General features: G+C 41.0%; 1 protein-coding gene across 1 annotated transcript in view; it reads right to left on the bottom strand.

Annotated features, from left to right (window-relative positions):
* The window catches only part of ece2a (endothelin converting enzyme 2a), a 40949-nt gene extending 15685 nt beyond the window's left edge, over positions 1-25264 (bottom strand). Inside the window, 3 exon segments of the mRNA XM_061694405.1 lie at positions 24637-24902; positions 24997-25084; positions 25127-25264. Of these exon segments, the coding sequence (XP_061550389.1) occupies positions 24637-24902; positions 24997-25084; positions 25127-25264 (492 nt within the window).
* Between the last annotated feature and the right edge of the window lie 251 nt (positions 25265-25515).

Here is a 25515-nt window from a genome sequence, read left to right as displayed (position 1 = left end):
CTGTGATGAGGGAAGCAGAAAATGGTGGTGGGACTACTGAACCCTTAAAAGATTTTAAATCCAGGCATGACAGTAATCATGCTGATCCTTTTGAAGTTATGTCTAATGTCTCACAGTTACAATGAATGTTGCTGTTAGAGCGTCTGATTGGTAGCAATGATGCTTTTGAGGCTCCACATACAAAAAACTGTTTCTTTAATTTAGTGAAAGAAACATGGCGCGATTGTCAAGGCAGAAGCGGATGGCTACAAAGAAGAGGAAAGTCGTCCAGGTCCTGAAGTGCCTAAGCAGCCCTAGACCATCACAGTGCCACCACCATGATTGATTGTAGACATGATGTTCTTTTTATTTAATTTTTTACACCAGATGTATCCAGCTGCACCCCTTCCAAGAAGTTCAACGTTGAACATTTCCATGTTGAATTTTTCAATTACTGTTACCTTGTAGCAAAGTGTATTACAGTAGTAGGTAAAAACAGCAAGTAATTGACACCCCCAATATAAATAACACATTAATAGTTTCACTCGTAAATACACCACAAACTACAATCTCACAACATTTTATATCATTTCAAACTCCTCTTTTATTAATATCCTTGTAAATAAACGGCTTACTGATTATTTGAATTTGAAAAACTGCCCCGGAAGTGCACATATGGGGAAAATGTTCTACTACTTCCACTAACGTCCCGGGCTAAACTTAGCTCCTCAATGACATACAAATATGTTAGTTCCCAAGTCGACATGTATCAGGCAGATGTGGTTGGTGCACCTTCAACTGAGATCCATCACCTCAAATTTAAAGGTGCACCGTCTGCTCTCAACAGCTTCCCCCTCACCACGAGCTGAAGGTTGTCAAAGCTGTACCTCTATGGATATGAATGGACTGCACAACGTTTTCTGACAGTGCAGTGTCTCAGGTGTAGCAGCTGATGTTTACCGCATGATGTTGCGGTCCTGTATTTTAGGGGGGAAAATGGTGGCAGATTGCATTCAATCAGCTTCACTGCAGAGTGAGTGATACGCTGGAGTCTGCCCTTGTCCTTGGGTGCAGTGCAGCAGATGGTGACAGAGGGGGTGAGGAAAGACTCCATTATGGCTTTGTAAAAATGCACCATCATTGTGACTAGTGGGTAGAACTTTCGCATATGTCACACAAAGTCGGTCCTTTTAGTTGATAGGGTCCTGAATAGGGAAATTGATTGAGGTCAGGGCTCCCAGGTTCCTCCATACCAATCTCATCCCAGCATGTTTTTATGGACCTATGGACAGGGGATGCACTTTCCTAAATTGTTCTCAAAATGCTGGAAACACAGAATTGTCCAAAATGGCATGGTAAACTGAAGAATAAAAATTCAGAGGGAAATGACTAAACTAGATTATATTGTACAGTAGGGGATATCAGCCTCTATTGTAAGTAAGTAATCTTTTAAAAGCATAAACCAATCACCTTTTTTTCACACAGTTGACATCAAACTCACACGCAAGCCAGACTTCTATTGATAGAAAGGAAAAGCACCATTGACAGTACTTCTCCAGTCCCACAAGGGAACAAGCACTGACGGAGAGCAGAGCACTGCACATCAAACCATTACAAAACCTAAAAAAAAAACCCACCGCAGCATCTGAAAAAATGGGAAATCAAAATCTACATACCGGTAATTGTTTTTTCATGTCTGTGGCTCATCCAGTGATGTCACCATGGTCAACAATCAAGGACCCACTGCTGTGAGCTGCGTTGCCCAACCCAGAAATGTCACAAACAATTCAGCAGACGCTCAATAGCTTCGTCACTTGTGTTTTAATATGAGCAAACTGCCATTTGTGAGCTACTTCTGAGCTATTTTTCCACAAAGCTAGTTGTGTATCCTGGGACAAAAGGTTCTCTCTTCTGGGAAGTAACGAAGTACAAATACCTTGTTACTCTACTTAAGTAGATTTTTCCAGTTTATTTTTCAGTTGTTAACATGAGCTAATATAAATGTTTTTGTTACTTTGTTCACAATGTTAGCAAGCTGGGAACATGTTGTTTTGAAAGTTGGGCCAATGTTGGGCTAGCTCTTGGTTAAAAAAAAAGGTGACATGGAACATGATTTTTTTTTCTTCTTCTCGATACAAGCATGAAAAACAGTAAAAACAAAACACATTTTTATCAAAAATATAACTGACAGTAAAAATGTATTTTTACTTTTGTACTCAAGTATGTTTCAGAAGCTTTACTTTTTTAATAAAGTACAAGAGTTGAATCGGAACTTCGACTTACCATAGTCTTCTTTAGACTAGTATCAATATAGTGGTGCTTTCAGATACGAATGACGCGACCTACAAGTTTGGGGAGATACGAGCCATCATTCCCCCGATTTCTTGCTTTGACTTGCAAGCAAAAATTTGAGATACGAGCGTTGCATAAAAAGTCCTTTGTTTCACCAGGTAAGGCCTTAACCTCACTTACCAATAAGCAGCAGTTTGGCAAATGGAGTGAATAATTCTTCAAGAGGCTTCAAACTGTTCATTGCCACTCCAAGTTAAAGTATCTTGTCAAATTAAACATAAAACAAAGGAGAATTACATGTTGTTTATGTAACAACCACCTAGTTTTGCCTTAATAGTGTACTTAGCTTAATGCTAACAAATGATGTAAAATGCAATAGCCAGGCAAACCGTGGAGCATCTTTGCTGCGGTGTTGTAACCCTTTAAGCAATAGATATTTACACAGACAATATAACAATACTCACAGGCATATATTCTTTATCCTTTGCGAAGATTGGCCAAGGCACACACCAGATGGGTCAGCACAATGTGCATTGAATTGAAGCAAAACGTGTAGTAAAAAGAGATGATCCAGAAAGAGTGGAATGCGGCAGGAGTCACAGCTTAAAAAAACACCACATTTAGACGCATCCGGGAGATGGGCTACAACTGTCGGGTTCCTCTGGTCAAGCCGCTTCTGAGCCTGAGCCCACATAGGAAGCGTCTCAACTGGGCCAAGAAGAAGAAGGACTGGACTTTTGGCCAGTGGTCCAAGGTCCACTTTTCCGAGGAAATTAAAGTGTGCCTTTCATTCGGGAAACAAGGTCCAAGGGTTTGGAGGAAGACGGGTGAAGAACAGAACCCAAGCTGCATGAGGTCCAGTGTGAAATATTCACAGTCAGTCATGATTTCGGGTGCAACATTCAGTGCAGGTGTTGATAAACTCTGCTTTCCTAAATCTAAGGTCACCGCAACCGTCTACCAGAATGTTTTAGAGGACTTCATGATTCCTTCTGCTGAGGATCTGTATGGAGATGGAGATTTCATCTTCTAGCAGGAACTGGTCCCTGCCCATACCGCCAGAAGCACCAAAACCTGGTTTGATGCCCATGCCATCACAGTGCTTGACTGGCCAGCCAACTCGTTGGATCTAAACCCCATTGAGACTCTATGGAGTATTATCAAGAGGAAAATGAGGGCCACCACCCCCAAAAACAAAGAAGAACTGATAGAAAGCATCAAGGAAATCTGGGCTTCCATAACTCCCGGGCAATGCAACAGGCTGATTTTGTTTAAATGGTGAGCCCTGAATCTATAATCTATGAAAGTTTAACTTTTAGAATGGAATTATGGAAATAAATAAAGTTTTCCATGATATTAAATTTTTTTGGAAAGGGTCTGTACAATATCATAGAGTGCTGTTTTTCTTCAAATTAATGGCATTTCCATTCAGTTCAATGGGCAAAGATAATTGAAGTGTTTTGAGTTACAAACATGGTCATGGAACCAAATATACTCATTTCTCACGGCACCGCCGTGCTTCTATTTAAAGTACAATGTGTGAGTACATTTGCCACTTTTGCCCCCGTCTCAGTAAATTTTGCTTTGAATGCTACAAAAAGATACACAGAGATGATTGGTGTGGTCATGCATTAAGATGGATTTTTAAAAACATGATTTGAGCAGTGACATCAATCGTTTTAGTAGCACCTCAGCAGCTGCAGCTGTTTGGCACCTTCTGCTTGTTTGTGTTGAGTCGCTTGAGCTCATCGAGGAGCGGAGGAGGAGCGCTTGGATTCAAATAAGATGTGATGGCTTTGTGAAAATTCAACCTGTCATTTAAAAAAAAATGTTTTTTTTTATCATGTTCCGATGCAACAGTGTGTTGCAGGGCAAATGGGGGCAACCAAAGTGTAGGGGCTTTTCTCAATATGTGCCCCAGATTCGGATCCACTCATGAGCACTTAGAGTACTTGAGTTGTAACCGCGGCGAACAATTCGGACTCTCTCCCTCGCGGTGCACGTGCGCTTTGTTATCTTTTCCCCGCTCCTATATTGAAGGCAACAAAAAAAAAGACCTTATCTTTGTGTGCCGTTGTTTTGAACGCTCAATGAAGAACTCAGTGGCCCAAAGGAACAAAAAGTTTCAGCTTTGGAAAAAATAAAACTGTCAAACTGTGTCAAATTCATTTTCAATGCGGGCCACATGGTAGTTATGGCTTCCCTCACAGAGCCGTTATGACAGTGAAAATTACATACAGTAAATGTATAATCTTCTCATTATATTATTACATATACACAATTGCTCCTGCATTTCACCGTTATTATACTGTATATATTTTTACCAAAAATTTACAGATGAAAATCTGCTTAGTAGCAAGAGATTTATGCATAATACCAATACAAAACAAGCATGTGAGGTGCAGATATTAGTTTTGGACACGCGGGGTCGCCATCCTCACATTCTACAAGTAATTATCTGTGACTTTAAATGTGTGTGGCTTCAAAAGGTGGGGCCTGGACTGTTGAGTGACGCGGGAGTCAGCAAATGAGAATGTAGAGGTGACTCAGGTTAGTGGCTAGTTATTAACTGGCTAACTCGTTACCTCATCTTCATGTTGAGTGTAAGATTGTTTATTTTGTTAATGTTTGGTCAATAAAATGATTAAAAGTCCTTTACTCACACTTTCTTCCTGGTTTAGCCTTATTGGTATCTAAATCTGCAGTAACATTAGTCCTTGTGGAAACAATTATCGCCGCAAAATCCTGTGATACAGCGAAAGATCTGCAAATTAAAATTAGATATGTACAATTTAAAAATCCACAATACAACTTGACCACAAAAGGTGAACCACAATATGGCAAGGGACGACTATAATACCTGTAATGGGGGAAAACATTTTCAAACTTTCTGCCAAAACGAAAAGAATAAATTGATTTAGCGAAAATACATTTAAGTAAACACACTTAATTTGCTTTAGTGGGCCACAAAAAAACAACAGTGCCGTGAGATTCTGTTTAAATGATTTCTTCATTGAACAGGTCTAGAGGTAATCAGGCTTGGGTGTAATAATTGAAAATTAACCAAAAATTGTGATTAGCCACGATTAATTTATGATTTAACAAGGGGGTAATTACTTTTTCACACAGGGCGAGGTAACTTTGAAAAGTTTTTTCCCCCCTTAATAATCACCATTTAAAAACAGCATTTTAAGCTCACTTTTGTTATAATTGTCTGATATTTACATTTGTTTGATGATCTTAAACATGAAAGTGGGGAAACTATGCAAAATATAATTTGAGAAGGGAGCCCATACACAGAAGTGCATTTGGCCATTTCACCGCACTGTATGTGGCGGGCCGGATCTGGCCCCTGGACTTTGCGTTTGACATACATGCTATATAACATTCATTAATTACATTAATGAAAATGTTTTTTTGTCCAGGCTTAAACTATTTAACTACATGTTAGCAGCTGAAAGTTGTCTCAAATGAGACAGGACATTGTTTAAGCATGAAATGATCATGAATTGCCTCATTACATGCAATAAAGTTCCACATACACAAAACAAAATGTAATTTAGCCTTCATTTCGGCAAACAGAGCGACTAAAAAAGGAAATGTTCCCTCCTTAAACACCTCCCGTCTGGATTAAGAAGACAGGATACACTGTCACCTCATTTCCATGGCAACCCGTTACTATGGAAACAGGGCCTGGAAGCGACTCGGGAGTTGGCTGCCGGAGATTTGCTTTGCAGGAGAAGCGCAGGGAGAAGGTGAGTGTGGCAAGTAAAATGAAACCAACAGAGCCTCATTCATGTACACGCCTTAATCGTATACACCTCCTTTTATGTCTGATTAAATATTACAGCCCAGTACTCTTAAAGCAGGGCCTGTCTGTCCCACGGGTGTGGAAGCAAGTAGATGGACAAGCTCCCTAAACATTTGAGAGAAGGAGGGAGTCGCCTCATTGGCATGCGTCTCACTCGTCTGGTGGCGATGTACACCAAACATTACATAACAACCACCAAAGCTGACCTAACAGCAAACATTCAGAAGTGTGTGTGTGTGTGTGTGTGTGTGTGTGTGTGTGTTCTAGTCTGTCCTGGCCCTCCATCTCTGCGAGAATCTTATCTGTTAGGAGAAAGACATTTGAACCTTGTTATTTTGTTCTCTTTTTTTTTTTAAAGATTTGAATAGTTTGAGTACAGTGAACCCTTGTTTATCATGGCGGATATGTTCCCGACCTGCTAGGTGAAAATCTGTGATATAGAGAGACCACATAAAAAAAAACATATTTTTCCCGCTTACACTTTAAACATTTAATTCAACAAAACACACTGGATCCTGGGCAAGACACAAAACCCACATTGCCTTTGAATGAATGAATGTGGTTGGATTTTTGGTGGTGGTCGGAGGGGCCGTAGGCGCAGAATGGCAGCCACAGTTGCAGTTGTGGATACACAAGTATCTTACCACCACCATGGTGTGACTGTAGAGTGAGTGAATAATTATTATTATTTTAGTCATCAAAAACAGAGCCATTTTTGAGGCACTAAACGTGCACGAAAACTCCCGAATTTCTTTTTCAAAAAATGGCTCACCAGCGCCCCCTAGAACCATGCCGAACGTACATCAAAGGACAACTCGGTGATCCGTATGACCTACGGCTCTGAAAATTGGTACGCATATAGAGGGGACCCAGACGCACAACAAAGTCAGTTTGCGCGATGTCGTAACTCCTACGGGAAGTGACCTATGACCTTTTGAAGGAAAAAAGTGTGAAATTTTCGCATTTTTTCAGCGTTGAGATTATGGGTGTCTTTTGATGGTGAGTTGCTCTTGCCTGGTGATTGCCTGTTGTGATGTCAGCAAAGATGAAACAGGACAGGACAGGAGCATTTCAGATGACAGATCAAAGGAACATTTAAACTCAAGTCAGGGAGTCTGTGTGTGGCGTGCCTGGTCGTGAGTTGTAGTCGGCAGTAGCTCTTGAATGAATGTGCATTCTGTTTCCGCTCATGGAAAGTGTGAAAATGTGTGCAAGAAGGATAGCAGAGTAGATGGACGAACTTTGGGGACCAAAAGAGGAGAACGAGCCACAACGTCAACAACTGCGTGCTGTTTTCATTTTACAGCCTCTCATCATGCTACACAGAGCTGGTCAGTTCACTTCTCTCTCACTTGTTTAGGAAATACTCTCCATTTTGAACAGTATCACTGTGTTTATTTACTGGCACTGTGTGACGTTAGGTTCAACATAACTTCTTTGCTTTGCTTACTTCTGATTTATTTATTTTTTTAAATCAGAGCATGAACGTCAACTAAAAATAACTACATACAATATGTGTAAGTTCAGATATTGCTGAACAATATCATTTAGTCTAAAACATAATAAATACAATATTTGTAAAATAACAAACTAACAAATTCAGCTACAAGAAATACATGTTTCCACCTGTTGAACACTGTAGACTCATCAAGCAGATTACAAAAACAGGAACAAGGCTGCAGTGGATATACAAAGTATACACATCCCTGTTGAAATGCCAGGTTTTTGTAAATTTTGACCTATATAAATAATTTTAAAACTTTTTCCACCATTAATGTGACCTGGAATTTGTACAACACAACTGTTTTACTTTTGTATCTATGTGAGAGAGGAGGTGAAAATAATATATAAAAATAATAAATATTCTTGCATGTGAATGACTTGGACTTGGGGTTTAACTTGCTGCCTTCTTGGCCAAGCTTTTTTTTCCCGACATACTATATACTAGTGGCAGCTCTTCAACCGTAGCTTTTCTGATGTCACCGAAAACAGAACATGGTGACAGTTGATCCAAGATCTAGTTGCACCTACGCTTTTGAAAATTCCTACACGCGCGTAGCACCCCCACACGAACAAAATTGTAAATATAACCCATGTCCTAAACTCAACAGAAAATTATCTACGGCCATGTAAATGTAACATTCACAGTAGTTAAAAGTCCGACCATCATTACTGACAATACATACAGTAGTGTAGGAGGCCCAAGAGTTCATTACCTTCTTTCAACACCCGCATTTAGGTGTTGATTTGCACTTGTCCAATAGCAGTGGTGTCCTACCTATGGCCTGAGGGCCATTTGGGGGACATCCCCCATTTTTGTATGGCCCGCATTTTCTCAATCTAACTTTTTACACGGCTTTGCGCTTCTGACAGCAGTGGTTTTCAACCTATTTGCAGCCAGTCCTCCCATTTTGTGTGGCCGGACCTTTTTGCAACATTTGCATGGGTCATACTTTTGCACTTGTCCTGCAGCAGTGGTGTCACCCTATGGCCTGGGGGCGATTTGCGGGTCATACTCCATTTTTGTGTGGCCCACATTTACTCAATATGGGCCGTAACCTTGCATATGTCCTACAGCGTGGTGTCCTACCTAGCGCCCGGGGGGCAATTTGCGGCCCTTCATCGTGCCAATACCCCAACCTGCCAGGACCTCAAACTGCCCGTACCCCAACGTGGTCGGGTTGCGAGGGCCCGATTATAGCTGCTCCCAGCTCTAGTTATTATTATTGTATTCATCAACTGGAATCTAACTGTTTACTGCCACCGACGTATATATTCATTAAGTAAGTTTTTCAACAGGTAGCTGTGGAAGAGGGTCTCACCCAGCTTGGCTGTGAACTTCGAGTTTGTAACCCATTATAATGGCTAACAGATCCCTGTAGATCGGGGCACTGCATCTCTTTGGATTTGAGATCAGCACCGCTTTTAAGTACAAGACACAGATTATGCGGTAAATCTAAGATTTTCACGTTTACTGTGAGGGAGCGAAAGGCCAACACATTGGAGATCAGATAGATTTAGGCACCTCACACTACAACAGAATGTGTTCATGTGTGGTATAAACAGAGTATGTGTCGCTGTAGGTCGTAGAAAGTGTCGCGATCGTAAGAAAATAACAGATCATGGACTTAATGAGGCTCACTGACATTCTGCTCGAGCCATGCGGTGGGTCACCATAGTTCATGGTGCATTTCAGAGTTGTATATCTGGAAGAAAATACATTTCCTTCAAAAGCCCTTTCTCAGTGTGGTTATTTTATAACAACAACATTGTGTAACCAACCCACGTTCTACTGCTGATTACTAAAGAATAGAAGCAGCTATAGCAATATGGCGAATTCTACTTTGAAAATGTCTGGCAGTGAATGAGTTCATCAGTGATTGTGATTATTTTAGTATGACCCCATTTGAGAAAATGAAGAAAGCACCGTTTGTAGCACAGCATTTGTCATAATGGATGTTTGCACTTCAAAGTATGGCAACAAGTCTTTGTACACCTTCAAATTAATTGCCTGACCTCTAAGCTGTGACTATTCCCAGCTACAATCCATAGTAGCACGACATCCTGAAGAAGTTTTTTTCATAAAGCTGCAAGGCGATACAACTGCCGTCATCTTCTAATGTGAAAATGTCGGCCAGACATTTGCACCAGGACAGAATCAGAACAGAATGCGACTTTTAGAGCTAATGAAGCCTTGAGGTCCCATTGAACACTTAATAAGAAAGTGTTTTTAATGACCAAAGATGCAAAAGATGCTCATGTCTGCACACTTTACAAATTTTCTTGGACTTAAGCTCCATATTCATACCGAACATCTTTTCCCTTATGTAGAGCAAAGTGTGTGTGTGTGTATGTGAATTGTAGTGCCTGCCAACGCCTGCTGCTGACAGCTGCTAGCTGCTACTCTGTTGGGAGGTGTCACTTAAATAAATGGCGAATCATCGGGAGCTTGTCAAGTAGTTGTTGTGATGGCGAGCTGGCTGACCCACTGAATTAACAAATCTCTGAACAAATAGTAAGGCCTTATTTAACCCTTTACTTTGCATTCACAGTCCATTTCTGTGATCAGGTAACATTAGTCATCAAGATCCACCCGCGGTTAGTACTGATTTCATTGGTCCGTTACTACAGAATTATAGATCACTGTGTCCGTTTGGAGCATACAAACTGAACTAAATTAGCCAAGGCCTCAACCGACCAAGATGGTCCTGACATACAGCATTAGAATACGTCGTCACGCAGCGCAAGATCAAGGCAAGACCGCACCGTGTAAGGACAGTGTTTCGCTGCGCTACCGAGCCAGCCACAGCTCGTAGCTGGTGCGGAGTGAGCTAGCCTAGATGGGTGACTGTTTGACGTAGACACGCGCAAGGCTAGCAGCTTCCAGCGCCGGTCAGATGTTCTTCAAATCATTTTCACACTGAGGCAGATTTAATGATATCATCTGCAAGCGTTATTGCAATTCGTCATTAGAGTCCAATTCTATACCGTAGGCCAAATTTAGACTACTATAACCTTAGCAACAGTGAGGATCCCCTGTATAGCAATTGATTTCAACATATTCTGCTACTTACATACTGACTTACTTTAGTGTGTTTAAGTTGAGAAAAATTATATTATATTATATTATATTATATTATATTATATTATATTATATTATATTATATTATATTATATTATATTATATTATATTATATTATATTATATTATATTATATTATATTATATTATATTCAATCTAAGGACTTGGCTTCGGGACCAGAAGACCAGAAAAGCATGGGAACCAATCGAATTCTCTTGAAGGACAACTCAGAACTCCAACATTTTTAAGAAAATCTGACTCTGAAGCTATAAAAACATGCAATTTAATCCGCTGTCGTAAATGACGTCACACAAGCCCTCCACAGACTGTATCTTGCAAGAGCTCCGTTCATTTAACCACAATTCTGTTGACCACAAAACTAAAAAGGGAACTCCTTTGAACATAGCAGTAGCAAGGAGTTGAAATTGTACTCTGTCCTGGTTGCTCATTTTAATATGGATAATGGGACAATAAATCGACAGAGTGTTCCCAGGCTATATGGCAATTTATCTATCGCGGCCCCACTTTTTGTGGAATGTATCAACTTGTCTATCACAGAAACCCCTGCTCTGTTGCGAAAATGTGCTGTTTATAGCAAACCCTTTCATGGGTTCTTATAGAATACTTACTGTTATTAAAAAAATATATGCTGGGGAATATGCAGATGTTATTTGCTTACTTGTTTTGAAAAACTGCTGTACTTGACTTATAGACATATAAAAAGACATAATGTTGGGATACTTTTATTCAAATTATAAAATAAGGACAATTGAGACAATTCTGATGCTTTTTTTTTTTTTTTTTTTACTGCATTGCCAAGGTATCAGATCGAGACTCGGTCTCGGCAGATACTTAAAATCAAGTGATGTGGACTTGGACTCAGCTGCAAAAAAAGCAAAAACAAAATCAGTACATCCCTAGGATCATTGAAAGCGGTAACCACTTAAATGTCTGATGAGTCATCAATGTCAAATAAATGACATGAAGGTAATAGGGTCTTGACACTCGAGGGCACATGTTTACATCTGTTATTATTTATTTGATTCATATTTGTTGTTGATGTATGTGCAGCACAGGGGCCCAGATGTTCCGCAGCAGAATCCCTGCACATCTGGTGGTGTGCTATCGCCTGGAGCGGGCGGGATGTGCCAAGGAGCAGAGGGCGAATGGGTAAGGATTATAGAAGAGAGCGGGGCGGATGACAGAAGGCCTGAGAAGACCAAAAGATGATTGATTTATCCTTGATAAACGAGATGAAAAATGAATAGACACCTGGGAAAGAGCTGCTTGCTGCTTGTGAGAGATGCACGCACACCCTTCAGGATGTTCTGTGGCGGAAAAAGGTTCATTGCAGATTATTGAGCACTTTCAAGGAGGTTAATCTATTCAGGAGACATAAAAATACATCGGCGGCTTTCCTGCTTGGCCTTGATGGAGTGGAGGTCAAAATAATAGGATCACAGGGCCTCGTCTTTGCCTTACTATTTCTAATACAGCCGTGGGAATGTGTGCGGGGAGACGGTGCAAATATGGGCCATATTAAAATAAATCTTCCAGTTTTCAGTTCAAGATGAAAACTAGGTATAAAGTTGAGTAGGGCATCTGAGGTGTAAAACTGGTTTCACCCCGTTCATAAATCCAATTTGCCTGACCTTGATTTTTGTGCAGCAAAGAGGAATAACAACGGACAGGTCACATGAGCCATGTGTACCTGCAGAAAACAGGTCTATTTCTGGCGAGTGGGTGAATCCTCCAGGGTCCAAATCAGCAGCCTCTCCTTGCATCGTCCACTTCTTGAAGGAGCAAATTGCCGTTACCATGGCTGGCTCCCATTAACTGCAAGTGGGAAGGTCATTTTGGTCACTTGATATGGATTCGGGTTCGTGTTGTCTGAATCTCAGCCAACATCCACTTCAAGCAAGTTAGGAATTATTGATTTATTTTGCTCCTGGGCTCCCCCGACAGGTATGACCTGTGATTACTTCTAAGCCACTATCACAGATGCAAATCGACAAGTTGACTGAGACTACGTTTGCTTGGAATTGGACAGACAATGGTTACTAAACAGCTCAAGATAAAGGCATTTGACTAGGGGTGTGTAGACTTTATATAGCCACTTTTGGTAGTTGCAATATATTCGTGGACATCGGTGGAGGTTTTGAGGCTCGCTATGTTTAGTTGTCTCAAGAAACCTTCCATAGTCAAATTTTCCTGATCAATTGGCAGATGATCTTACTTAAAAAAAAGATATATTCCTCATTTCATTCATTTTTTCCCCTCATTTTTAAGCAGATTTTGCAGATGTCGGTATCTCTGGGTTACCTTTCTAGAATGACTGACAAAAAAAAAAAAAAAAAAATCATATCTTGAAATTTTCTGATAATTACTTTTCGCCAGCCAATCGCAGGGCACATATAATCAAACAACCATTCGCACTCACATTCACACTCATGGGCAATTTAGAGGCTTCATTTAACCTATCATGCATGTTTTTGGAATGTGAGAGGACACCGGATTCCCCGGAGAAAATCCACACAGGCACAGGGAGAGCATGCAAACTCCACACAGGCGAGGCCTGATTTGAACCCGGGTCCTCCGAACTGTGAGGCAGATGTGCTAACCAGTATCTACCTGTTGAGACCTATTGAGAGAGAAATCTTGCATCCTCCAACAAAAATGGAGGAAGTGAGGAAAAGCGCATATATGAAAAAAGCTCCCAAAACAAACCGTGTATGAATAGCAAGAGGTTATTTAATAAAATGAAAATAAATTCAAAATTTTAGACATCACAGAAGAGTGCTGTTAACACCCTTGCCTAATTTGAATGATTAACAGTATATACAAAAAAACACTTCAAAATTGTTACAAATGAAGCGCTGAAACTACGGCACTATATTGAAATCGTTAAAAACATTCGCCACAATGGAGTACTTCATAGTTGTCAGTCTTTGCACGTTTTCAGCAATTAGTTTCAAAGCTTAGTTAGAAAAAAAATATCTCAGAATTCACTTTTCAAAGGTTCAGAAAGTGCTCAACTCTGTTGAACCTAGCAGTGAAGAAAGAAACTGTGAGCCATGAAAATGCCCCTCTTGCGAATGACCTTCCACATGTGACACATTCACTCATCCTCTCTGAATATGGAATTCCCACTTTGTTTGTCACCCACTAAGTCCAAATCCAACTTCATCCTCCAGTTCGTTCTCATCACTCTCTCTTAATCTAATTAATGCTATTCCCCTTTAGGCATCGGTCGTTTCCATAGAAACAGAGCTCTGCAGTCAATACCAGTCGTCTAGGCAACTTTGAGCAAGACACTGTGTGTATGCGTTTGCATTATATGTGACTGTTTACCCGCTTAACGTGTCTGTATTTCACACAGGCATCAGATTTATGTACAGTGTTTATGACGCTCTGACAGGAATATCGCAAGCTATTTTCTCCCATTATAGAAACAGCTCTTTTGTTACGTATTCAAAGAATATCGGACTAGCCTGCTGAGTTATTGACTTCACTTCCCTACACATTGCAAATTATTGCCGCCTTAAGCTCCTTTCAGCCATAAGCGCACTATAATACACAATCTTTCTACAGTATATTGTAATCTCTGTAAACACATTTGTTGCATGTGTTGTTAAAAGAAAATCTCCAAGCACTGTTGCCCCCATATTAATACTCGTCACTAACACTGGTGACACGACATCAAGGAGATGTGCGTGTATAGAACCTTATATTGTGGAGTTTTAAATCCTAATGCCCTTAACATAGAGCACAGTGCAAAAGTTGTAGGCCGCCACTTGTTTTGTAGTTTTAATTACCTTTTTTTTTTAAACAGCAATAGTAAGAAAGGTACATAATTAGGGTTTCATTCCATTTGTGTTTTCAAGATGTAGATTTTATTTACATTTTAGCCGGGGGGGGGGGGGGGGGGGGGGGGGGTTCACCTCTCTCGAGTGCGGTTGTATTCTTATCCTTGCTTGTACTACAAATTTCAGCTCACAAAGCAAAAAACCAAACCACAAAAAAAAATAAAAAATTAAAATCGACCAAGCGATGGCTTGTAACTTGAAAGACTCATAGGTTGGGTCATTCATAAGTCAACGTACCACTGTATTTGTTGTGTAATGGTAGTCTAATAAAGTGACTGAGAATTACTATACAGATATTATAAAAGTATTATATTACAATAAAAATCACTCTCTCCTGGAATGCATGCGTGTGTGTGGGCTGGTTATCTGCGTGGTGTGCAACAAAAATATACAGGAGCATGTAAGGTGAATTTCCCCTAAGATAGTTTAATATCATACATTTTCAAAGTATTACAAAAACAACAGATCTAGTAATGGTCATTGATTTTCAAAGCTCTAACTGTAATGAAATTGTTGGAGCGATATTCTTTGCTTATCTGAAGTCTGTGTTTGCGTGGATCTGTCCAAAGAAATGTACTGCATTATTACATGTATAAATACATGTAAATAAAGGTTTAATTATTAATTCATTATGAACATGCAAATTGACCTCAACAGTCGTCATAAGTGGCGGGAAACAAGTGTCCGGTAAACATGAGTTCATAAAATGTGTATAAATGCAAGAGACGTGCATTAAAGCATGCGGTCACATTTATGAGCTGGAACTACAGCTCGTGTTAAACGTAGTTGCATCTGCCGACCCATGCCAGCGCATTACTGGACACGTTATATCCCGGTGGATGTGCTTTTATGCTTAGAACGGTGTGTGTGTGTGTGTGTGTGTCTGTGCGCGTGTGTGTGTGAGGGTGTGTTTCTCCTTGCATGTGTTAGTTAATGTGTGCGGTAGTTAAGGAGGAGTCGAGTACGTGCACAGAAAATAGAACGAGGGGATTATGTCTGGCTCGAGGGGGCTTCCCTATTCACAGCTGGGACAAACCTTAGTGCTGGATTAACAAGCGTATACGTGGAGAGGCAGTGAAGCAGAAGTACACACAAACGTACACTTCAGCAAGCACCAATAATTAATGAATGTAGCTTGCTTTTGCTTTGGCTTTTTGTACAGGGAGGGTAGGGGCACATACGGCCCATTTCGTTCTTTAATCCAGCCCACCAAGTATTTATTTTATAAAGAATTCTATTACAGTGGTGCCTTGAGATACCAGTTGAATTTGTTCCGTAACGCAAAAGAGTCTGTGCCACCCCCCTCAAAAATGTTTTGAATCCATCCATCCATCCATTTTCTGAGCCGCTTCGCCTCACTAGGGTCGCGGGCGTGCTGGAGCCCAGCTATCATTGGGCAGGAGGCGGGGTACACCCTGAATTGGTTGCCAGCCAATCGTAGGGCACATACAAACAAACAACTATTCACACTCACATTCATACGTACGGGCAATTTAGAGTTGTCAATGAACCTACTATGCATGTTTTTGGGATGTGGGAGGAAACCGGAGTGCCCGGAGAAAACCCATGCGGGCACAGGGAGAACATGCAAACTCCACACAGGCGGGACCGGGGGTTGAACCCCGGTCTTCAGAACTGTGAGGCAGACGCGCTCTAACCAGTCGTTCACCGTGCCGCATTCTTTCTTTGCAGGTTCAAGTAATTATAATTAACATACAGACTAAACACTGAGCACAAAGACTGTTTTTGATTTGTAATGATGATTCCATTTGCTTACCGTCACCATTTTTGAAAATGAAATGTATTTTAATAAGCGCAGTCTCACTATTTGTTACAAAGCGTGTATCCATATTTTTGGAGACGCCGTGCAATATAAATATATAATAAGACGTTGTGCCAGTATGAACATATTGCTCATGCAGTGTTTCATCCCTGCCTTGGATGTGTGCACATGCGCAGAGACAAGTTTAATAATCCACGCTCTTGCTGCCTCACGTGTGCTCCACTGCTCTACTTTCCCCTCGATGGAGCTGTGGGAGGGAGGGCTGCTTGGACCAACTCCCACCCACCACATCTCTCTTTCACACGAACACACACGCACACCCACACAATATACAATGAAGCACGCGCCCACAGTGCACACACATCTAGGGCAGGAGATGCGCAATGTGTGTATGAGCAGCCGCACATGTAAAAAAAACAAAAACACAAAAAAAACCTGTACAAATGCACTGATGTAAAAAAATATTTTTGCTGTTAATATTAATTATGCTTTAACTGATTCACAGACTCCACCCCAGGGGCTGCTGGAATTGCTGCACTGTTCCTTTCTCCCTTTTCTCTTCCTACACAACACCGAATTAGTATCAAAATCCATAAACACTGTCTTTGTAGCAACAAACAACCAAAAGATTTACAAGCATGCTTAATGTATGTACAAAAAAGGTAAGGTGTAAAAACAAATGTAATATTTAGTGTGAGAATGTTTTTTAAAATTATTATTATTATTACTACAAGCTACCATTTAGAGGTACAGTGTGAGTCAAACAGTGAAAGTGAATGTGTGAAACTAGACACAAAGAGAATTAAGTGGATTGAGGTAATCCACTTTATCCTGGGACAAAAGGTTCAAACAGCAATGAAACGGGGGCAGCTTGTCCATCTATGCATGTGGAGCCTTAGAAAAACAACAATTGTGGAAAAATGACAGATATATGTGTGTCGGAGAAGTTCCAGGACGGGTTTCACAAAACATGTGTTTTCCCTTCCTTTTTCCCCTTTAATGTGGGCCAGACGTCAACCAGCACCTCTACAAAAAGATCCTGCGGCGTTTACTTTGTTCCATGTGGGAGAAGGGGAGAGAGCTAAGGCGGGACAACTCCGTGGCTGCTCACAATGCGCTCATCAAACACCTCTTTGGACCATCCCACAAGTGAACAGGCTAATTGGGAACAGGTGGGTGCCATGATTGGGTATAAAAGGAGCTTCCTGAATTGCTCAGTCATTCACAAGCAAAGATGGGGCGAGGTTCACTTCTTTGTGAACAAGTGCGTCAGAAAATAGTCGAACAGTTTAAGGACAATGTTCCTCAACGTACAATTGCAAGGAATTTAGGGATTTCATCATCTACGGTCCATAATATCATCAAAAGGTTCAGAGAATCTGGAGAAATCACTGCATGTAAGCGGCAAGGCCGAAAACCAACATTGAATGCACGTGACCTTCGATCCCTCAGGCGGCACTGCATCAAAAACCGACATCAATGTGTAAAGGATATCACCACATGGGCTCAGGAACACTTCAGAAAACCAATGTCAGTAAATACAAGTGCAACTTGAAACTCTACTATGCAAAGCAAAAGCTATTTATCAACAACACCCAGAAACGCCGCTGGCTCCTCTGGGCCCGAGCTCATCTTAGATGGACTGATGCAAAGTGGAAAAGTGTTCTGTGGTCCGACGAGTCCACATTTGAAATTGTTTTTGGAAATTGCGGACGTCGTGTCCTCCGGGCCAAAGAGGAAAAGAAGCATCCGGGCTGTTATGGACGCAATGTTCAAAAGCCAGCATCTGTGATGGTATGGGGCTTTGTTAGTGCCAATGGCATGGGTAACTTACACATCTGTGAAGGCACCATTAATGCTGAAAGGTACATACAGGTTTTGGAGAAACATATACTGCCATTCAAGCAACGTCTTTTTCATGGACGCCCCTGCTTATTTCAGCAAGACAATGCCAAACCATATTCTGCACAGCGTGGGTTCATAGTAAAAGACTAGAATGGCCTGCCTGCAGTCCAGACCTTTCTCCCATTGAAAATGTGTGGCGCATTATGAAGCGTAAAATACGACAACGAAGACCCCGCACTGTTGAACAGCTGTAGCTGTACATTAAACAAGAATGGGAAAGAATTCCACCTACAAAGCTTCAACAATTAGTGTCCTCAGTTTCCAAACGTTTATTGAATGTTGTTAAAAGAAAAGGTGATGTAACACAGTGGTAAACATGACCCTGTCCCAGCTTTTTTGGAACGTGTTGCAGCCATAAAATTCTAAGTTAATTATTATTTGCTAAAAACAATCAGGTTTATCACTTTGAACATTAAATATCTTGTCTTTGTAGTGTATTCAATTAAATATAGGTTGAACATGATTTGCAAATCATTGTATTCTGTTTTTATTTATGTTTAACACAACGTCCCAACTTCATTGGAATTGGGGTTGTAGATTCTGTTTTTGCTGCTTTGGTCACGATGGAACCAAAGAGTAGCACAAAGCCATACACTTGGGGTGAAGACTCTCCGTAATTTCTGTAACAACACAGGCTAAACTTAACGGATCCCCAACACACAAAGATCTTAAAGGTTCAGAATTTTGACGAACTAACTTTTTTTTCTAGTATTTGAGCTGTAATATTGTCTCTATGGTGCCTCAGTAAAGATGTGAAATATGAATTAAAATCATCCACGCATTCCTGAGTTCCAGACATTTTTCTTCCGAGAGGCCTGAAATCAGGTCATTCGAATTTCTCAAGCTTATCTAGGTAACTATCGAAGATCTCCGGCTACCCGTTCCGCTCCCGAGCAAGCGCTGTCAACATAACAAACACGTGTGCTCTCACAAGTGGGTCTTCGACACGGACGCAACCAATCAGGAGGAAGGGGGGGCGGGCTTAGTCAGATTTGGACAAAGCGAATACAAAACTGGGTCAAACAGGAGTAGCTGTCAGAGGGGCTTTATCTGGACACTTGTATGACATAACCATGGTGGGTTTTTGTTTTATGAAATTGACACTTTTATACTATAAGTCCATGTTAGAAAGTCAATGTGGAGGTCTAAATTGCCAAAATATGGGACCTTTAAACAGTCAAGATGTAGCATTTCAAAATACTTTCTTGACACCAATTATTACTTACGTAGTATTAAGTCTTTGACAGCATCTTGTGGTATATTAGGGCTTGCAGAAAGTGTCGCCTGAAAGCCGTGAATAAGTGAAGATAGGTTCCAGAGAGGAAAAAAGCACATGATTAGGTGACTGTGAATACCGAATATAGGTTCACTGGGGCCCACATTTTGCTTCACCTTCGTTAGCAGGCGACAAAGGTATGTTCTTAACGATCTGTGATTCTAGGGTAACTTAAGGCTTTGTGATTGTAACAACAGGTATCAGGCGCCAGGATCCCTCAAAGGCGACCTCGGAAATGAGCAGACACATGCTGACGTTGTGTGTCTGCGTGTGTGTGTTTGTAATAGAAACATTCCCCTGGGCCCACGTCCAAACTTTCTAGGACTGTCCACAGCACGAGCCAGAGACAAACAATCAATGGCAATGGACGCCTCTCTCTCTCACTCTCTGCATTACACTAGCTCAAGATGATGTCATGACACCATTATGTCTTGCGAGTGACAACACTGCACTTAACAGGACAAAACTGACCCTTTATTGGTGTTTGAGAAAAGTATTGGACCATGGACACGTTACACCTAAAGGATTGATCATTCCAAAACACATGACATTCATAGGAAATGGTTCAACGCTTTCTGAGTAACAAAACTCTCAACTACATGTTATAGTGTGTCCTTGGGAATTATTGTTGATTATTCCAGAAATAATATTGATTCTGAACTGCTCCAGATGATGTACGTGGCACAGTTGTGTGCTGTTGCATTGCATTTTTGGATTAAGTCGGGTAAATCGCCACTGAAGTGCACCAAGTTGGAAGTATAGAATTGTCCTTCATGTCTTGGTGAGACAAAGACTTAAATGGCCTAGGCCAGTCCTTGAAATTCAAGTTCATAGAGCCAAACGGCTAAACGCCAAATGGCAATTGAAACACATTAATCGAATGATTAAGAGGTCTCGCGTCCTTGCATGATTCAGCATCCAGGCTGAAGTCTAGCCGAGCGTCTCCCATCATCTATCTCACTGCGCACTCTGAGCAATGTGGGAGACCAAATCTCAGCAAACGTCATCAAAGCCCAGTGACTCCTTTAAGGACAATTAAAGCCTCCCCGCAAGCTGTCTGCGCAATCTCAAGGTTTCATCTTTGGTCCTTTTAAAGCACTCCCCGCCCCCAAAAAGTTAGCAATTAAAAATGTTGATGATATCCAATGATAGTTTCCATAGCAACAAAAAGACTGATTCACAGTCAGGCTGTGAGATAAATGTAACACCTCGGTGCACCATCACCTCTAAAGTGAGCCTTTATTTGCCTGTGCACATGGTAGCGACCAAGCTAAATCCAAGTTGGTGGGGAGGGTTTGTCCTTGACATGCTCGGGAAAGTGAGTGCTATGCGGACTGTTGCGCTTATCTATCCTACAGTGTGAGATGCAAATCTGGTGATGGACCAGAGTGCTTCTGTTAGCAAAAAATGTTAAAAGCGGGTTTTAAATTAAAGTGAGCTCCCACTTAACTTCCCTCTCACGTGGACGAGCTGCTCATTAGGCTGCTGTCTCCTTCGTTTTCTCTCCTTTTCTGCACCGTCACGCTCTTTCTCCTCTTTCTCTTGCCTCATCCCCTCCTCTTCCTTATGATGAGACTCCCTCCTTTTTTCCTCCCAACTCCCTCCACCACTATGGGAGTTTTCCCCTCCCTTGTTTGGTTTCGACCTCCTCCTCCTCCCACTTATTTCTTATCTGTGTCAGTTCCACTTATTAAAAAAAAAAAAACGCTTGAACCCAGCCTCAGCATTGCTGCAAAAGCACCCTGGAATCGTGACTGCGGAGCACAAACAGGAGCTGCAGTGAGAGAGAGCAGACCTACATCTAACAAAAAGATGCTTGACATTTTCCCAACAAGCAAGATCAACACAATCACACATCTCATTGCCTTAAGCAGGTGAGAGAAGACAAAGGTGGAAATGAGGAATTTTAAAAGGGGAGTGAAGAAGATGGAAAGAAGCACGTGATGGTGAGCGAGGAGGAAGTCGACTCTTGGACAAAATCTTTGTGGGTCTTCTTCACGTCTTTTGAAGGCGAGTCAAATCCTCCCATCTGTCCCCCAAACACAGTGATTCTCCACTGAACCTCCATCTGCACAGCACGGCGTGCGTGAGAGTCCAGGAAACACGCGACCCATGTATTTCCACATTCACGCTTCTGTTTACTTCTTGGATCAATAAGCTGCACCGTTAAAATGTTCTAATGTCGTTTTCAGGCCTCATTTGAAAGGAATTAAGGCTGGGTATACAGTACAGTGTCGTTTTTTATTTATTTATTTACTTCTACTCTAAAGTGGCCCTGATATGAGATAATTATAATTACATTTACTGAACATCACAAACAAGAGAGATGCACCCACCTCCAAACCACAAATAAACAACTTCACACAGGTACATACAGTGTTGGGAAAGTTCATTTTCTATGCGAACTAGTTCAAAGTTCAGTTCACCGCTCCAAAAATGAACTAGTTCAGTTCATAGTTCATGAAAGTTTGAACGAAGCTCACTGGTCCAAAAACAAAGCAGTTCAGAGTTCCTTTTTTTCAATGTTGCTGATGGGCTATTGACCTCAAAATACTGGTATTTAATTTGCCCATTGTTCCCACCCATTCAGCCCACACTAGTAGCCAGCTGCAGCGTTCACCCTACAATCTCAAAAACATGAGAACAAACTTGAGTAGTCTTTTTTTAAATGAGAAATTAAAACAAAAACAGGACTTTTGGCCTTAACGTGCAAACAAAACATGCAACACAGTATGACAGGAACGATGCTGAAAGGACATTGATAACTTTGCGTTCCTTGCTTCTAGTCCTATATTGCAAAAAAAAAAACAAATTCCATGATGACAGTGTGATCGCACAGTGTTTGAAATAAAGCATTCTGATACAAATAATAATTTTCTTAGTTACCATTTTTACAATGATGGACTATATTACAAAACAACCAAAGAACACAATATATTTATGCAATGTCCTTGAACGCACCTCGCGCACACAGGCTGCTACGACGTGGCTGCCGAATGTAAACATGAATAGTGGTTGCCAAATACGGCATTCATCCCCGACATATGAAGGCTTGTATATAGTGTATCCAGATGGGCTTTGTCCTGGAAGTCCCTAGCAACACCTGGCACTCTTGAATCACAATGAACTTTTGTTCAAAAACTGTTCTTTGGCTCCCAGAATGAGCGCATTCTCAATAACGGTCATCAGGCAGAAATGAACTAAGTTCGGTTCACGTTCGCACAAAATATGAAGTAGTTCATGAACTTTCGTTCACTGACCTCGTTCAGGTACAATACTGGGTATACTGGTACCATTATCAAAAACTATTCCCGCTAGTAGCCCTCTATTTGCCTTGTATTTTATCATAAATATGAAAAGGACATCAGGAAGCGACCAGATGGAAGCAAACAAACATAATGTACATATTAATGCCTGGACTGACGCTTCTTCCAACCCCCAAAGGTGAAAAATAAGGTAACCTGGGGTGACCAGAGGCGATTCTAGGATCAGAGGTTTAGGGGTGCTGAGCTCCTGGCCAGGCAAGATCAATTTCACTACTTTGCTTATTTTAGTGCAATTTCATTCCCACATTTATTAAAGAGAAGCTTTCAGCAAGGTTCGACTAAAAGGCTGAAAAGTGTACTACAGTTCATGATCCTAGGGCTACGAAATTGTTAGCCAAAATGGCATAATTGCCCAAGTCATTTTTAGAAAAACTGCCACAATATCAATTTAGAAATTGTGTTTTTTTTTTTAATTCTAATGAAATGTTAATAAGACAGCTGGGAACTGTTATAAATCATGAAAAAAATACATGTCTACTTTAAGAAATTACAGGATATACACAAAAGCCCAGCAACAACAATAGCACTAACCTACTTTGTATCAAGTTGCACCATTATAAAATATTCAAGCGAAATGCCCAACACTTTCAGTATATCTCGCCAAAAGGTCATCATCTTCCTGATTTATATACTCTGCATAAATATTAGCTGAACATCTCCCCAGTAGAAGCGTCCAATAAAATGATTCACTTCCTTTTGACCTTTTTTGCACTGTTGCTTTTATCAAAATTACATATTCAGTCTGCGTACTTCAGTCAGCAAAACGCAAGTGAACTTTAAACTTGCAGTGCAAACTAAGACAGCGTACGTGCCGAGTGCAGCGGCGAGTCGCTCCTGCCAATTCGCAGCGCACGAGTCGACGAGCGTGTTTCAGCTGATGACGGCGTTCCCTGTTAGCGTTTCAAGGTCAAGCGTGGGAAAAGGTGGAAACGCTGTGGTTGCCGCAGTGATTAGTGGTGCGGGCATCACGCAAGTCGGCCGAGTGGATGTGAAGTGCCACTAACAGTGATTTGGTGCTGAGAGCCATTTACACATCAACTCTATCACTGCGCTGCAGTGAAAACAGAGTGTGGCTCCCATGGCTTTTGACTGCATACATAAACATTTTTTCTACGTCTCTGGAATTAGAATGCCAGAGCAATTGCAGCATTAAGAGCACAATTGTCCACATTGAGGGGAGCAAGGGAATAAATAGAAAATTGTAACAGGAACTATTGTGGTTGAAGTGGAATATATATATATATATATATATATATATATATATATATATATATATATATATATATATATATATATATATATATATATAACTTTCACTTATAGTAAAAGCTCTGTTTCACACTTCTGTGACTTTTAAAAAGGTGTGAAATGCGACTACGACCATTTAAATTCACATGAAATTTAAGATCCAGAGTTTCTATTGTGTCTGGGTGGTTAACTTTTTTTTTTTTTTTTACCCTTACAGTTACAAAATGTAAAAATGTTACTTAAAACATCAACTATACGGTTAGTAAACTTTGATGTGCCTCAGTCGTATTTTCTTAAAAGGGTCGTATGGAAAATTGACTAATTGCTTTCATACAAAAAGTTGAATGTCTTGAGGACTTGCCCACCCATAAAGTGTGAAATTACACAATCAAGTACAGGTGCATCTGAATAAATTAGAATATGGTAGAAAAGTCTATTTATTTCAGTACTCATATGTTATACAGATTCATGGAACACTTGGGAAAATACTTTGAGGGCAAATTCTTCTACCATTTTTTGTTCGTGCAGGACAACATTAGATGCAGATGTAGTGCATGTTTTAACAATACCTCAGTGAGCGCCCCGTGAATGAAACGGGCAGTCTGAGGGGACACTTCCCAGGGGCTCTTCTCCTCCACCATGATAGCATCCAGCGTGGCCTTCTCTAAAACAACGTTCTAGGACGCATCGGGGAAGGCGAGTCGCCAGCTCATTCCGGGACAGTCGGCGTACCTGGCGCTCATGGTGCTGATGCACACTGAGGAGTAGTCGATGTTGCTGATGCAGCAGTACCCGGCGTTGTACATGTCACCGCTCATACTGCTGTTCCCACAACCTGCAGATAAAAACACATGATGATGATTTAAATGTTTTTACGTGTGGTGTGATGAAAATAGCGGCGGCGTGTGATGAAAACTCCTCGCGAGCACCAATGATGGATGGATGCTGCGGTTGATGTGAAAGGTGCACGATTTGATTAAGTCTCCATGGTTGCGAGTAGTTGGAACAAGTTGCTCGCTATTGGGAGGTAGAAAAAGGTGTCAGGAGGTTTAGAGGTACCTTGGCAAGGAAGATGATGAAGCCTCGCACATTTAAGATCAGATGACTCATAGATGGTGGAGGAAGGAGAGGGAGGAGGAGGAGTAGGAGGAGGAGGAGGAAGAAAAGGCCGACGGGCAAGAGGAGGAGGGCATGCATAATACTAACGCTATAAATGTGGTTGGTTGTGTTCATATTCTATATCGGAATGATCCCTACCGCAAACAGCAAAAAAATTAAAATGCATGTAATTGACGACCCCCTGAAATTTATTATAATTGCCTATATTAATAGTTTAAACAGCAACTATACCGCAAATGATAAGCTTAAAACACTTTAATATAATTTCAAACTCATTTTACAACAGTGCCATGTACATCCTGTGAAGACTGGTACACACACGGTATTTT

Source organism: Phycodurus eques, chromosome 13, assembly GCF_024500275.1.
Source record: "Phycodurus eques isolate BA_2022a chromosome 13, UOR_Pequ_1.1, whole genome shotgun sequence".
In the NCBI taxonomy this organism is placed as follows: domain Eukaryota; kingdom Metazoa; phylum Chordata; class Actinopteri; order Syngnathiformes; family Syngnathidae; genus Phycodurus; species Phycodurus eques.
This window is presented reverse-complemented; position numbering and strand designations above follow the sequence as displayed.